Below are 14,806 nucleotides of genomic sequence, written 5' to 3'. Positions count from 1 at the left end.
ATGCGCGAGGTGTGACGCCGCTGTTGGATGGGGNCGGTGGTGGTGCGTTGGACTCGCAAGTGGTGGCGGGCAGAGTAGGACCTGACGAAGAGGAAACGCCCGAGACGGCGTGCGCGCTGCCGTCAGCTTGAATGCGCACGGCGACGGTCGCGCCATCGTCGGCATTGGGACTAGGTTCTCGCTTGACGCGCTTGGGCGTCGGGGCACCATCAGTGGCGGGCACAGACGCGGCAGCGTGGGTAGGGGCCACGACGACCTCGTCTGTGTCTTCATCTTCCGGTGGGTCAGGCACATCCAGGGCGGTGCGGTGGTAGGCGGAAGTGTCAGGGCGGGACTCGGGGCTTGCTGAGGTGGGGGAAGCAAGGGGAAGGGTAAGACATTCGTCTTCCATTTGACGGAGGCGCTGTTCCTCGACCAGCTCCATGTCTCGGCGATGCTGTGCTTGCTGTTCTTGGAGGCTTGCAATGTACTCGGCGGCGCTCTCAAAGCCCGGGCCGGCATCAAGGGGCTCTGGGTGGAGGCGATCGCCGGCAGCGCGGCCGCGACGCTTGAATATGTTTTCGCGCACGACAACCGTTTGGTGGCGGCGGCCGTCGGCGCCCTCGTACTCGACGACCTCCGTCTCCACGTTGTTCGGCTTGGCAAGCTGGGGAAGGTCGCCACGGGCAAGCACGGCTTCCTCTTCGGCGGTGATGGTGGGTTCGTTGTTGCCGTCATAGATACGATTGGTGACCCAGCAAAACGTGCCCTGATTCTCAGAGTCGGCAGCGGCAGCCTCGATGGCAGAGAGCTGTTCGGTGCCCTTTTGTTTGATGCGTCGGCGGGCGGCCTTTTCATCCTGGTTGGGCAGGAGAATGGCTTGGCGCTGGCGACATTGCGTGGAGGTGCAAATATGCATGTTAAGGGGGCAGCGCCGGCAGACCCAGACTTGGTGTTGGAGCCGAACAAAGCCGGTAGTGCCGCATGCTTCAGGAGAGCAGGTATGCGCCAGGCTCTCCGGGGTCGGAGGGTGGCATTGCTGCTCTTCTGGCGCGTCTGATGCGGCAGCATCGCACCATTGGGAGATGCCGGAGCGGGCATTGAACCAGTAGGGGTGAAGGGGACGTTCGGGGTCGTCCGAGTCGCTGCGTTGCAGCGACCAGGCCAGGGCAACGTCGTGCTGCCAGTGCCGGTGCAGGCACTGGGCAAAGAGTGGGCAAAAGGCATGTCGGTTGGTGCAGGCAGAAGTACATTGGTGTACACGGGCGTGGGTTCGACAGAGACAAACGTTGCGGCCATCGGGCTGCTCAGCGGTGGCGTCGACGGCCACAAGCTCGCAGCCAACCCCGGTGCAACGAGTCAGGGTCGGCGGGGCTGGGTCCTGAGAACTTGTGGGGAGGAGCTGTGTGGGGGGTTCGTGGTCGGCGCTGGGTAGGTCTAGTTCAAGCGATCCCGGCGCCAGGTTGTGTTGGCGTTCAAGCATGGGGAGCTGTTGAAGGAGGGCCATGGAGCGGTGGAAGCGGGCGGCAGTTTGGTTGGCGTTGAACACCTCGTCCGAGGTGACAAGGGCCAGGGCGGGAGCCAAAGGGGGAGCTGGGTGGTCTTCGTCATAGGCATGGCGTCGAGTGGGGTCGGCCAGCAAACGGTAGGCGGTGTGAATGCGGTGAAAGGCGACGGCAAACAAGCGACGTTCACTTGCGTTGCGCGTCCGGTCCGGGTGCCACTGCAAGCCTACCCGAGGAAAGGCAGAGGCAGAGGATGAGGAAACAAGGGCCAAGGGGCGAGAGGCAGAGGCAGAGGCGAGGGCAGGTTGACCCCAGGGGCAAGCAGCGGGTCTTTGGAACACGGGACCGTACTGGCTTCGCGGTAGGCGCGACGAATGGCATCTTGATCGGCCTGACGAGGGACTCGGAGCAGCAAGTAAGGGTCGGTCGGCAGCTGCTCCACCTGAGCCTGCAGATCCTCGGACATGATGGCCCAGGGCAGCGCGCCCAGGGCGGTACCGGGTACCTCCGCAGCGAGGGGGCTCTGGAAACGGGGTCTGGATCGCTCGGATCCTCTCAAGAAGGAGCGCGACCGAGGTAAGCGCGACACATCAGGGTGGAAAGCACGATGACGGCTCAGCTTGCGTGACACACAGGTCACGCGCACACCACAAGGGTCTCAAAGCGCTTGCACAGCCAAAGCGCAGCCGTCACCAGAGAGGGCAAGAGGGCGTTTCCAAACGGCGATGCAGCGCGAGGAGGAGGACGACGACGACGACAGCTCCACGACGACGCGACGCCGCAGAGAGAGACAGAGAGAGAGACGAGTGTGTGATGCAGAGATAGTGAGGGAGTGAAGGGAGTTTTAAGAGAGGGAGCCAGCGAGAGATAACCTGATGTGGGTTAAACACAGCGGAATAAGAGAGTCAGAAGGGCTGAGACACCACTGCAGAGACATGGAGCAAGCTTGATGAAGAGACAGAGGATGAAGACGGTGATAGACAGCCATCTCCTGGTTCATCGAACGGCGCTCAATCTCTGATTTGCATTATATTTAAGCTTACACCGACGCGCACATTGAGCCTCGTCTCTGATCTCGACGCGGCGCTTCTTCGTTTGCTTTGATTGCGACATCCGAATTCGTCTGACAAATAACGGTTATCTTCACTCGGTTCGCTCGCTGCTGACCCGTTCGCGAAAGAGCTTCAGAGGTCATCGTGGCTGGTGATGTACGCGCTTGCTGACGCAGCGCCCCCGATTCGTGCGCCGTCCTCTCTGATATCAAGCCATGCTTGGACCTCTTGTTATCCAACTTTGCGCTTTTGGTCACACGCAGATCAAGTTGCTGGTGGCGCAAAACAACGGCTGGAAGGTAGGCCGTGCTCTGTTGGCACTCGTAGCTGCAACATTCTCACCATCAAACCCTCCACCACGTTTGATGACTTTGCGCAACAGTATCCAAATGGGTCCTGGGGAATAGGAGCGATTTGTTGACAGTCTCTCGGCCTCCGTGCGCGCCACTTGCACCATGCGCGTTGAAACCGGTGTGAGTGTGCATGCGCATGTGCATGTGCGCACATTATCTCTCTCCTTGCTTGGCTTTGTTCTTATGTGGTGCTTTTGTGGTGGTATCATCGTTGCTTCTGTAGGTGCCCAAGAACGTTCCCGAGGGTGGCTGGACTGACGAGTTGGAGAAGAAACGCAAAGCCGATCAGGCCGCCATCGACAAGGCTATCCCCTTGACGGATGCTGAGCAGGTGCAGTGTGTCAGCGACGCGTGTTTGGTTGCGCGGCTCAGTCACATCGGCTCATTGGGTGGTGGGTCTGACATGTGCGATAGAAAAAGAAGGAGGACATGTTGGCCAAGGGGTTTGCCGACTGGAACCGCCGGGACTTTCAGCAGTTTGTGCGGGCCAACGAGCGCTGGGGTCGCAAGGCGATGGACAAGATCTGCAAAGAAGTGGAAAGCAAGCAGCCAGAGGAGGTGGAGGCATATGCCCAGGTGTTTTGGAAGCGATGGAAGGAGCTTGACAACTGGTCCTCCATCAAAGGTAAGGTGCCCTTACTCTCCTGCATGATGAGGCATGGCAGGCTCTGATTCATCATGCGCTTTGCATGGACGCTTGTGGCCCGTGGCGCGATCACAATCAGCTCAAATCGAGCGGGGCGAGCACAAGATCAATCGGCGCATCGAAGTGCAGAGCGCTTCGGGCAAGAAGGTCAAGTCAACGCCACACCCATTCCATCGCCTTACCATCAATTATGGCGGCAATCGCGGCAAAAACTATACGGAGGAGGAAGACCGCTACATTATTTGCTTTTTGCAGCGCCTGGGTTACGATCACGACCACGTGTATGATGAGCTTCGACGCCAGGTGTGTCCTGTGCTTCAGCATTGATTTTGGCCAGGAGAGCTTGAAGCCATATCGTAGAATGCACTCACTCCCGATCAATGTCATGTGGTGGGTTGTGCTTGCGGGTGTAGATTCGCAACGAGCCGCTGTTTCGTTTCGACTGGTTTATCAAGTCACGCACAAGCGTAGAACTTCAGCGCCGGGCAACGACGCTCATTAACCTGGAGAAGGAGATGAAGCCAGATAGCAAGAGCAAGGGCAAGGGCAAGAACAGGGAGGAGGATGAGGAGGAGGAAGAGCCGCCCACGAAGCGAAGCAAGGTGAGATTTACCTCGTGGTGTACGCAACCAACTCGCTCATGAGGGACACATTGGTGGATTCCAGGCCGTCAATTCAGCAACAAAATGGAACCCATCGCCTCAGCCTCACTTGTTGCTTTTGGGGTACGCAGAGCCAATCGGGTAACAGCAAGAAGGCTTCTTCAAAGGGCTCTTCCCAGGCCGCCTCGCCGAAGCCCAAGTCTGGTGAATCTTCCAAGTCCAAGGCCGGCAAAGGTGGCAGCAGCAAGAAGAAGGGCAAAAAGTAGATAACGCTCATTTGCACGCCCTATCGGCTACACCTGGACCCTGTTCATGTGTACTCTTCTTCTTGCACGATAAGCCAGCGCGTTGCATGCGGATCGTTCTTTTGAAAGGACACTCTGTCCCTGTCTCCTATTTCCATATCAGATGGCTGGTATGGCATGATTCACAGGATTGATGGGGTTCTCTTGACCAACTTGGCTTTGGCCTCGCACTTGCATCGTGGCCATGATGTGCGTCTATCTAGTATCGTCAAGTTGGCTTGTCTGGCTTTGTTGGGTTTTCTTCCGGCTGAATTACCTCTTTTGGTCTTCATGCTGGCTTGTCGGCCCGTCGTGCATCATTTGGGAGCCATGCTCTTGTTCTGCCGTTGATCGACTTTGAGCTTTCTGCTTCACAGCCGATCAAACCCCCACTAAAGCTGTCGCGTTTCACGTGACTCCGGTCGAGAAAAGTCTGCAACGTACACCTGATTTGAATAGAGAAAATGGGAAAAAATGGACTTGAACAATTTAGTTTTATCGGGTTACTCACTCACACGAAGGCAGCAGAAAGAAAAGGGAGAAACGACTCCGTGAAAGCGAACCTGCTCGCATGATCTTGCTTCCCTTTTGCACGCAACAGGCAAAAAGATTACCTCAAGCTTGGTGTGTGGGTTGATGACTGCCATTTCCAAAGGCCCCCGGCCTCACACATCCAGACACCTCTCGAGTACCTCTCCCCTTCCCCCCCCCCCCTCCCTCAACCCTTTTGACCATTTTGAGCTCGTCTCGGCCCTTACCGAGGCGGATTGGAGGAGTACTAAAGCACAGGCCATCGCTACCATGTCCCGACCTGGTGCCAGCAATGGCATGGTGTGTCAACAAGCTCTTGCGAGTGCCGGATTGCACGTAGATGTTCGTTGGTCTAAGAAACTTGGCAACTGACTCACACAGTGTTTTTCCTTGTTTTGGCGTCTCAGTTTCCACAGCTCAACGGCCAGGCGGTGCCCATGGGGTTCAGTGGCATCCCTCAAGGCTATGGCCAGCAGCCCTATCCGCCTTATGGCATGCAGCATCAAAACTACGCGCCGCCGTTTGTTTCGTCTCCGCGAACCCCCACGTCAAGCCAAACCCCACAACGCTCTAAGAAGACCCTTGCGATTATTAATCCCAAGACTGGGGAGCCCTTTCAAATTCAATCAGAGAGTGCGGCATCTACCCCTGTCCGTTCTACCGCAACAGCGGCACCAGAGCCAGCCGCATCACCGGCCCCTGCTGTTTTGACGCCACAAACGACCAAACGCCGACACCTCAAGATTGAACACCCCGACCCGGCTCCTGTCCCTGGAAGCCAATGACACCCCTTGCATCTCCTTCAGCACGCCGTTTCCTGTCTGTGGTATTCCCGGCTGCTAAATGTGAGGTTGTGTCAAATTTTCGTAAACGCGGGGACGGCCGACCGAGTGCGTGCAAATTGATGCATGTGTGTGTTTGCATCAAGTTCAATCGCGATCAAGATCAAGCCGCGTCGAGATTGAGATAAATTAGAGTGTAACTGCCGTTTGGGCATCACAGCATAGCATGTAGTTTGCAAAAAGAAACAAAACGAAAAAACATTAGAAACTGGCAAGCGCCCAATGCCTAAGCAGCTCGCCTGTTTGCTTCGATTGCGACATCCGATTTCGTCTGACAAATAACGGTTATCTTCACTCGGTTCGCTCGCTGCTGGCCCGTTCGCGAAAGAGCTCCAGTGCTGTGTGTGTGTGTGTGTGTGTGTGTGTGTGTGTGTGTGTGTGTGTGTGTGTGTGTGTGTGCGGACGTCTTTACGATCCCGTGCGTCGTGCGCGCTGGGGTGATGTTGTGAGTGCTGGACGGGATCGTGTGAGTGCTGGATCGGAGCGTGTGCGCGCTGGGGTGATGCTGTGAGTGCTGGACGGGATCGTGTGAGTGCTGGATCGGAGCGTGTGCGCGCTGGGGTGATGCTGTGAGTGCTGGATGGGATCGCGTGAGTGCTGGGTGGGATCGATGCTGTTTGTGCCTCTGATGTGTGGCCTGATCTGTGGGAATGTACGAGTTCTTGGACGATTCGGGCAATGGCCTCGGATCTGAGGCTTTCCTGAGGACTTGGATCCTTTTATGTGCTCTGAGCGAGTGATCTACTGGCTCGGGTCGATCTGATGCACCTCCCACTCACACAATCACATCCGCCTGCCTTTGACAGCTTCTCACTGCTGAATTCCGCCAGCTTGCTTGCTTCTCATACCCAGACGTCATGGCGCTGCATGTGTTGTCCGTCCTCGCCGTGCTGCTCAGTGGCCTTGCAGCCAGGGCGGATCCCAAACCTCATATCATCATGATTCTTCAGGATGATCTGGTAGCCGCAGAAACTCTATCCCACTCGTCCCACCCATCTTCTCGCGGCCCGCCCCAACGTGGACCATTATCATCACGCTCAGCCGCTACGCCACGCCCCGCTTCTTGCAGGGCTACCACGACACTGTCTTTAATGGCGGCACCACCACAGAGGAAACGAGCAATATTAGTGCTCTCGCCCAGCAAGGGATCATCCTCAAAAACGCCTACACCCACTGGCACTGTTCTCCAACGCGCCGATCCTTGTAGGCCCGCGCGCCCCCTTTCCTTGACCTCAGGGTCCCCCACCTTGTGATCGAGACTGAGACATGGACCATGTTTGGAAAAAAAAAAAAAAAGCCAGCGCTCATCATGATCCACTCTCTTGCCAATATGCAGCTTGTCGGGGCGTTGGCCTATTCACCACGGCGAGCAACTTAGTGCTGTTGCCTCGGATGACATGGATCTGCGCTGGACTTGGATTTCTGAAAAGCTCAAGGCCGCTGGCTATGCCACCCACTGGTTCGCATCTCTTGATCCTTGATGCCTGCTCTTTCCCTCGCTTGGCCTTCCAATTGCCGTGTCTCTTGCCTGTACTTGACCCACCGCTGTTGCGCACATTCCCCTGTTAACTTGCTCTTGTTTTTTAAGGTACGGCAAGGGTCATACAGGTCAGTCTCAACCATCCGTCTATCCTTAGTCCTCGATCCCGATATCAAATGTGGAACCATTCTGACAACATAGCACTCTCTACATGTCTCGCGATTGCCCCGATTAGGCTATCTGAGCTGGAATCACCTGCCCATCAACCGTGGCTTTGACCACTACCTGGGCTACCTCAGTCCGTTCTGCAATCACTGTGCCTCTGCCTCTACCGTCCACACCTCCTGAACCATGCTTCAAGTGCACGGCTCATATTTGATTTGACCTCGGTCCTTAGGTGGTGCCGAGGCCTATCGCTCGTCTGAGCGCTGGGAAGGGGATCATCCGCTCACCAACAATACAGAGTATTCTTCAGATCTCTACGGCCAGCTTGTACGGCCCAGCAACACCCCATGATTTCTGGCTCCTCCCTCGATGATGGGCCTGCCCTCTTAATGTTGGGCTCTCCTGCCTTGTCCTCTCGCCTTCCCAGGCCGTGGACGCCATTGCCAATCACGACGCCGAGACCCCCTTGTTCATGTATCTGGCTTGGCAAGCAGTGCATACCCCCTATGACCCAGTCCCCGATTGGGACGACCGCTATTGCTATGGCTACTCGGAACAGGTCAGATAAACAGCTGATTGTTTTGCATGCCACTCCCTTACTCCGCACAACAGACCTATCATTGCCGTTTCACCTCCTTATATTCGTGCGCCCTTTGACCGAGCCAGGAGAATGGCAACAAATCGACGTATTGTGGAATGCTGTGGGCGTCGGACATGTACTTTGGCAAGCTGGTCCAAGCCCTTCGTGACAAGGTCTGTTGCGGGCATTGCACATCGTCAGCCTTGCCTGAATCCCCCACTCACCTGCAACGCCTGTCCTTGATTGTGCTGGTGTCATAGGGCATGTGGGATAATACCCTTATTGTCTATTCTTCGGATAATGGTGGCGTCGAGGACGGCATCAACTACCCATTGCGTGGCGAAAAACACAGCAACTGGCAAGGCGGCATGCATGTCGCCTCTTTTGTCTCTGGCGGCTTGGTACCCGCCAATCTTCGCGGCTCGGAGAGTTTTGTCAACGTCCACATTGCTGATTGGTACCCCACCTTTGCCAAGCTGGCTGGCCAAGACCCGGCGGATGATCCCCCAGTGGCGCCGCTTCCCGTTGACCTCCAAGACGTGGTAGGCTTAGTTTGTGTGCCGAGTCGATGAGTATGTGGCCTCAATACGCCCCACGCTTCTCCTTCTCGATCCCTTGATACATAGAATAAGGATATCTATGGCAATTCGTCTTTCCCTCCTGTGGATGGCGTGGACGTGTGGCCCTTCATCTCCAATGCCAGTTATGCCCGCCAAACTGATGCTGCCCACCCATTCCTTGTTCTGAGCAAGGAGGTCATCGTGGCTGGTGATGTACGCGCTTGCTGATGCAGTGCCCCCGTTTCGTGCGCCGTCTTCTCTGATATCAAGCCATGCTTGGCCTCTTGTTTTCCAATTTTGCGCTTTTGGTCACACGCAGATCAAGTTGCTGGTGGCGCAAAACAATTTTAAGACGCAAAACAACGGCTGGAAGGTAGGCCGTGCTCTGTTGGCACTCGTAGCTGCAACATGCTCACCATCAAACCCTCCACCACGTTTGATGACTTTGCGCAACAGTATCCAAATGGGTCCTGGATCGCGTCGGATGACGCTCTGTGGCCCTGTAATCAGCAAGACGGACCGTTGGATCAGGTCCTACCCGGTGTACCAGGCCAACCACCTTGCCTTTTCAACGTGACCGCAGGTTTGTCAAAGCCATCTGGAACAGCTGCCGTCGCAATAAGGAATGCGTTACCTCTGTGCTCAAGTGCAACATCCTCTGTCTGGTAGATCCCCGCGAGATGAGCAACCTGGCTCCTGTCAATGCCGAACGCGTCACAGCCTTGTGGCGCCAACTCAATGAAACCATCCTTACTTCATTTCTGCACGGAAAGAGTGGTCCAGCCGGTCTGTCGCTTTGCTCGATATTGCGCGAATGGTACTTTGATGATTTGGCTCAACAGGGTTTGTATCGTTTCCTTCTCTTGTCTTTTTTTTTGTCTTCTTCAGGCAATCCAGGCGAAATTGCACGGTGTTCACCCGCTAGTTTGCTCGGCAACTGCAATGCGACCTGCGCCAAGGTACTGTACTATATAGACTTTCTGCATCCCCTGCCACCTGCAACTGTACAAATGGCTCATTGCGTTGCTTTGGTGCCGATGACGGGGGGTGGGGGATAGGAGCGATTTGCTGACAGTCTCTCGGCCTCCATGCGCGCCACTTGCACCATGCGCGTTGAAACCGGTGTGTGTGCTCATGACAGCAAGGCTGGGATCCAGGTGAAGGTCAATAGCGTTGATGAGTGCTGCCTTGCCTGTCAAAACGAGAAGGTTAGCTGTCTGCTGTCTGCGATTGTCCCACGCGCCTTGACGGCTCCATGCTAATCACTAACACGCTGGCCTGTGTAGAGCTGCACGCACTTTACGGTCAACTGGGAGGATCCACCGGCCTGTCACCTCAAGACTGGCCAGGTTGGCAAACTCGTGTACAATGCAAATTGCACTTCGGGCTTTACGTTTAATGACACCCCTTGCGTCTCCTTCAGCACGCCGTATCCTGTCTGTGGTATTCCCGGCTGCTAAATGCGAGGTTGCGTCAAATTTTCGTAAACGCGGAGACGGCCGACCGAGTGCGTGCAAATTGATGCATGTGTGTGTTTGCATCAAGTTCAATCGCGATCAAGATCAAGCCGCGTCGAGATTGAGATAAATTAGAGTGTAGCTGCCCGTCTGGGCATCACCTCACGACATAGCATAGCATGCAGTTTGCAAAAAGAAACTAAACAAAAAACATTAGAAACTGGCAAGCGCCCAATGCCTGAGCAGCGTGGGGTGGCTCGCCTGGAAAAACCCTTCAGTTGTAGCGATAGGCCAGAGGGGACTGCTCATGGAAAGCGTTTGGTCGGGTAGCTGGGCTAGAAAGCTGGCTGTGCAGGGAAGAACGTGGGCTATGACTCACATCCAAGTTGAGCGCCATTGAAAGCACATTGTTGAGCGAGCTGTCCATGACATCACTCGAGCTCGTACTGTTGCCACCTGGTTGATGGGTCATCTGACGCAGAGGGCTACCCATGCCTCCTGCTCCTGACCCCAAAGGGCCAGCAACTGGAACTTTGCCGAGCGAGCCATTGCCATCGTGCGGCCCGTCACCCATGCTCCAGCCTGCATCGACCATTTGATGCGTCAGATTGGGCAGGCTTTGTGAGCTCAGCGTGGATTCAAGCACATGAAGTCGCGGGGAGGTGGTGGCCGACTGGGCGCTGTAGATGGAGGACGAGTCGAGACCGCTATACTCCGACCCGGCATCACTGAAACCGGCATCGTCATTGGAGCGGTAGACAATCTGAACCAGCTGTTCCAGCGGCACTTCGCAACCCTGGGCCTTGAACTCGGCTTGGCGACGCAGGAGTTGCTGCAGCACCTCGGCGGGTAGGTCCCAGGCAGCCACTGCCAATTTAGAACAGACAACAGGAAACAATTGAATGAGTAAACCGATGGTGTGCAGCGTACAGAGGTAGCATGTTGGGTGCACTGGAAAGGCTGTGCCGCAGAAATCGAACAGAGCCCAACATTGCAACGCAAGGGGGCAGGTGGACCAACCTTTTTCCAGCTCACTGCGCATCAGCTCCGACTCGATTTGTTGCTGCTCCCGCTGGATGTTTTGCAGCCGGACGCGAAGTTCATCGGTGGAATTGCCACGCATGGCTTCGTGGGGCGCGCTCACGGTACCCATGTTGAGGGCGGGCCCAGCCACCTGCAGGCTCGAGGTTGGCTGAATCGGATCAACGCGCACAGAGAGGGGCGTGTGGCCGGGAGGACGAATGGCCATGCTGGCGGCAGCTGACTCTGTTGGGCGCGGTGTCTGGTCTGGTCCCGCACTGCTGGCACGCTGTGGCGACGAAGTGCCGGATGGCGTGCCGTCGGTGCTGAGACGCCAGGCATCGAGCTGACTGATGGACGGCTCTGAATGGCGTTGGGGCATGGGTGATGGTGCTGGGTGATGCTGGTGCCCTTGGTATTGTTGCTGCTGGTGTTGATAGGGGTGGCGGCGGGAGGCGGCCGACGGCGGCGGACCCAGGCTGTGGTTGCTGCCGTGATGGCGCAAAACGGGGTCGGCTCTGTTGAGAGCATCGGCCATCATTTCGGCTCGAGGCAGAATGCCCGAGTCGCTGAGGCGGCGGCGGTGGTGAGGGGAGCTGCAAGGGCCAGCATGATCGACGGCTTCAATGTTGAGGCTGTTGAGTGAACGAGTGTCTGCCGAGTAAGCCGAACGGCTGGAGATGGAGCTTTCACGGGAGTCTGCGGAAGGGTACGGGGCATCGCCATCGCCTTCATGGCCACCGAGTCGCCCTGCACGTCCGTTGCCCTGGGAGGGTCGCATCACACGACGCTGCCTGTGGATTGTTGCGAATGGACGTCGTGAAACCACGGAGACAAGACATTAAGTCGGCAGGAGGGGAGAAGAGGGCAAAATGAAAAAGCAGGGCAGGTCTTACGGGTTGCGGCCAGGAGACTTTGGGGCGCGCTTTTTGCGTGGCGTTCCGTTCATCTCTTGGCGAAGCTTCTTTTCTTTGGCCACGCGTTCTTTCTCCAACATTTCCTCGCGCTGAGACAAGGCCTCAGCGGTAGCAGGGAACATGGAGTGGTCGGTGGTGGCCATATGATACCGGATACCGCTGCACGAGAAAGGACGCAAACATTTAGTGGTGAGACGACAACGAGAGTGAGCCATGGCAAAGAGGTGGGGCGGGCCGGAGAGGGTGCACAATGCGGCGAGCGCGTGTGCCACTCACCCCGAGGTGTTGTATTGCTTGCCACAACCAGGAAACTTGCAGTCGAAACGAGTGGAGCGGCCAAGGATGGTGGGGGAGTCAGCCACAGAGGGCTCGTAGCCTGAGGCGACTGATCCCGTGGTTGATCCAGTGAGAGAGATGCTGTCGGCACTGCCTCGGGCGGATTGCATGAGAGCATTGGCAAAGGTGGGGGCGTTGGTATTGTAGAGCTTGGGGGAAGGCTGATCCGGGGCTTGCGGCACATAGTGGCGCCAGGTGTCGGCGTTGTGGGAGGCATCGGGGGAGGGCGCAAAGGCGGCAAAAGCATTGCCGTTGCAATACTGATCCAGCGGGGTCGGGGAAGGGGGAAAAGGAGAGCCTTGCGAGGAGGTGATTTCCTCCGTCTGCACGCGGCGCAGAGTCATGACATTGCCCTGGAAGGCGTTGCCATCAGCGACTTGGCGCATGAGATCTTGAAGAGAGGGCTTGCTAGCCCGAGACGCTGCTTGTTGATGGTGTTGCTGGGCCTGGCTGTATCGAGCGGGGGGCTGATCAAACTGAAAGACGTCCACCTGGCTGCGTTGGTTGGAGAGGGGCGCAGGGGCCGTGGCTGCGCCACCTAGATGAGCACGACGGGCGATTTAATGTCGACAGAGAACACCAAGAGCGGATGAGATGACCGCGACGGTTTCCGCGTAGCAGACGACGTGGTTTTACCAGGCAGGCAAGCGGGTCACAGATTGATAAAAAAAAAGAGAGACAGAGAGGGCAAGGACAGGGCATCAATCAGGAACGTACTGGCAGCAACGGGGGCCGTCGAAGTGACGGCCGCCGTGGCCGAGGCCGAGGGTAGAGTTCCAATGATGCCATTCAGCTCTTGGTAGAGAGAGCCGGTGAGGTCGAGGTCGAGACCACCGGGTAAACTGGCATTGGCGAGTGTTAGGAGAATGTCTTCATCGCTCCCAAGGGCGTTGTCCGTCTGGACATCCATGACATCGGGTAGTGGGGACCAAGGGGCTGGCGCGTCACGTTGGCGGGTGGGTCGGTAGCAGCGGGATAAGGAGGGCGACACGAAAGAGGGTCGCTTGGACGAAGGCGCAGACTGACGGGCTGAGTTGATTCACGCGTGCAGGCCCTCGCGGCGTGTGTGCGGAATCGGGTGTTGTTGGGAGGGGGGTTTGAGACTAGGTGCGACAGTCGGTGCGACCCCGAGAAAAAAATAGGCAAAGTTGTTTGTGGTCTCGGCGATGGCTACTCGGGGGAGGGAACAACGGCGCGCAAAAAGAAGCGCAGGAGCCGCGGGTGGAAGCGAGTGACGCGTCTTTCTTGGTGCAACGACGGGCGGTGGACCCGGGTCGGGACGGCGGTCGAGGCGAAGGGGAATGAATGCAAGATTGACGATGGGCCTGCAAATGGCAAGGTCAGGGCACAGGGGCAAAAAATGGGGTTGGCTTGAGGCGCGACGCTCGCGGATGCGTCGGTCGGTGTCTGGGGAACGTAGCGGTGATGGGGCGCTCGTGGCTGCCCAGGGGCGAGGGTAAGACTGGCGTTGATCGCAAAGCGCACCAGGGAGCACCGGGGGAACGGACGAGAGCGGCGGCGGCGGTGATGCGTTGCAAATGACGATGGGACAACACACGTTGCGCGGTGGAGGGCTTTAATCACAAGGGCCGAGCGGGCGGCTCGAGCTGACAAACGTGAACAGGCGGGCGGGCGGGGGCTGGCGCGAAAATAGACAAACGGACGACACCCAAACAAGGAGGGGGACAGGCCGATGGTGGGCAAAGTGGCGAGTTGCCGTGCGACTGGACGGCACTCTTTGACGAACGGACGTGGCCGGTCCTTTGTTTTAAACTGCGGCAAGAAGAGGGTAAGGGTGGAAGGGATGATGAAGAAGAAGAAGAAGAAGCGATGGGATCCTTGCTTGCTTTGTTGGGCTTGTCTATCACATCACCACCATATGGGGTGAAGGGGAGGGGGGTAGAACTCGCAGGCACAGTGTGTGTGGAGAGGGGTTTGAGAGAGTCGTCACCCAACACATGAGACCCCGCACGCACGATGAGCGGACGAGCCAGGTTGAGCCTGTGGTCGCTCATGAAATCTTTGGATATGACAGAACCGTCAAACGATCGCCAGAACATGCGTGTGTGGAGTACGTTTGCGTAGGTGTGTGCGTACCTGTGTCTGCTCGCTCGCGCGCCCCAGAAGGGACAGGAAAAGAAGACATGAGCCGGATGGGCAAGCGCGCCAAAAGTGCAAGCATGCATGCAAACACACACACACACACACAGATGAAATGAAGAGGATTCAGATCAACGTCGTGACCCTCCCGCGCTCGAGCGAGCAGCCCTTGTGACTGGGGGCCAACTGGCTTGGGTCGCTCTTATGCTTGCCCGCTGCTGCCTGTTGTGCTCTGTCCCTACCATATTGCCTGTGGCTTGTGCTCTGTCCCTACAGTACGTCCTCCTTGACCCAGTCCATCTCCGTGGCTTTGCCGTGTGGCCCGAGACGCCGACAAGGTGCAGAAGCAAGGCCCTTTTTTGCTTTTTTGTGCTGACGTCGGGTTGCCATGCAGCCG

The 14,806-nt window shown here is 57.1% G+C and overlaps 4 protein-coding genes across 4 annotated transcripts in view; 2 read left to right on the top strand and 2 right to left on the bottom strand.

Moving 5' to 3' along the window:
- MONBRDRAFT_11154 (uncharacterized protein) overlaps nucleotides 1–1,950 on the bottom strand; it is a gene marked incomplete at both ends in the record, with an annotated part of 2,744 nt that extends 794 nt beyond the window's left edge. Inside the window, 2 exons of the mRNA XM_001748867.1 lie at nucleotides 17–1,710; nucleotides 1,836–1,950. Coding sequence (XP_001748919.1) covers nucleotides 17–1,710; nucleotides 1,836–1,950 — 1,809 coding nt within the window. The remainder of the gene's footprint in view (nucleotides 1–16; nucleotides 1,711–1,835) is intronic.
- Nucleotides 1,951–2,751: 801 nt separating this feature from the next.
- Nucleotides 2,752–4,403, top strand: MONBRDRAFT_11153 (uncharacterized protein; the record flags this gene model as incomplete). The annotated part of the gene is made up of 6 exons (XM_001748935.1): nucleotides 2,752–2,835; nucleotides 3,113–3,220; nucleotides 3,304–3,514; nucleotides 3,615–3,838; nucleotides 3,949–4,137; nucleotides 4,269–4,403. The coding sequence occupies 6 exons, from the start codon at nucleotides 2,752–2,754 to the stop codon at nucleotides 4,401–4,403; spliced, it is 951 nt and encodes a 316-aa protein (XP_001748987.1).
- A 2,248-nt stretch (nucleotides 4,404–6,651) lies between these two features.
- MONBRDRAFT_11152 (uncharacterized protein) lies at nucleotides 6,652–9,156 on the top strand (the record flags this gene model as incomplete). Its single annotated transcript, XM_001748934.1, has 4 exons — nucleotides 6,652–6,753; nucleotides 7,867–7,998; nucleotides 8,280–8,561; nucleotides 8,899–9,156. The coding sequence occupies 4 exons, from the start codon at nucleotides 6,652–6,654 to the stop codon at nucleotides 9,154–9,156; spliced, it is 774 nt and encodes a 257-aa protein (XP_001748986.1).
- A 1,154-nt stretch (nucleotides 9,157–10,310) lies between these two features.
- MONBRDRAFT_11151 (uncharacterized protein) lies at nucleotides 10,311–13,219 on the bottom strand (the record flags this gene model as incomplete). Its single annotated transcript, XM_001748866.1, has 4 exons — nucleotides 10,311–11,850; nucleotides 11,953–12,132; nucleotides 12,250–12,847; nucleotides 13,027–13,219. 4 exons carry the CDS (start codon nucleotides 13,217–13,219, stop codon nucleotides 10,311–10,313), a joined length of 2,511 nt encoding a protein of 836 aa, XP_001748918.1.
- Nucleotides 13,220–14,806: the final 1,587 nt, after the last annotated feature.

Source organism: Monosiga brevicollis, genomic scaffold (assembly GCF_000002865.3).
Source record: "Monosiga brevicollis MX1 MONBRscaffold_26 genomic scaffold, whole genome shotgun sequence".
Taxonomy (NCBI): domain Eukaryota; class Choanoflagellata; order Craspedida; family Salpingoecidae; genus Monosiga; species Monosiga brevicollis.
This window is presented reverse-complemented; position numbering and strand designations above follow the sequence as displayed.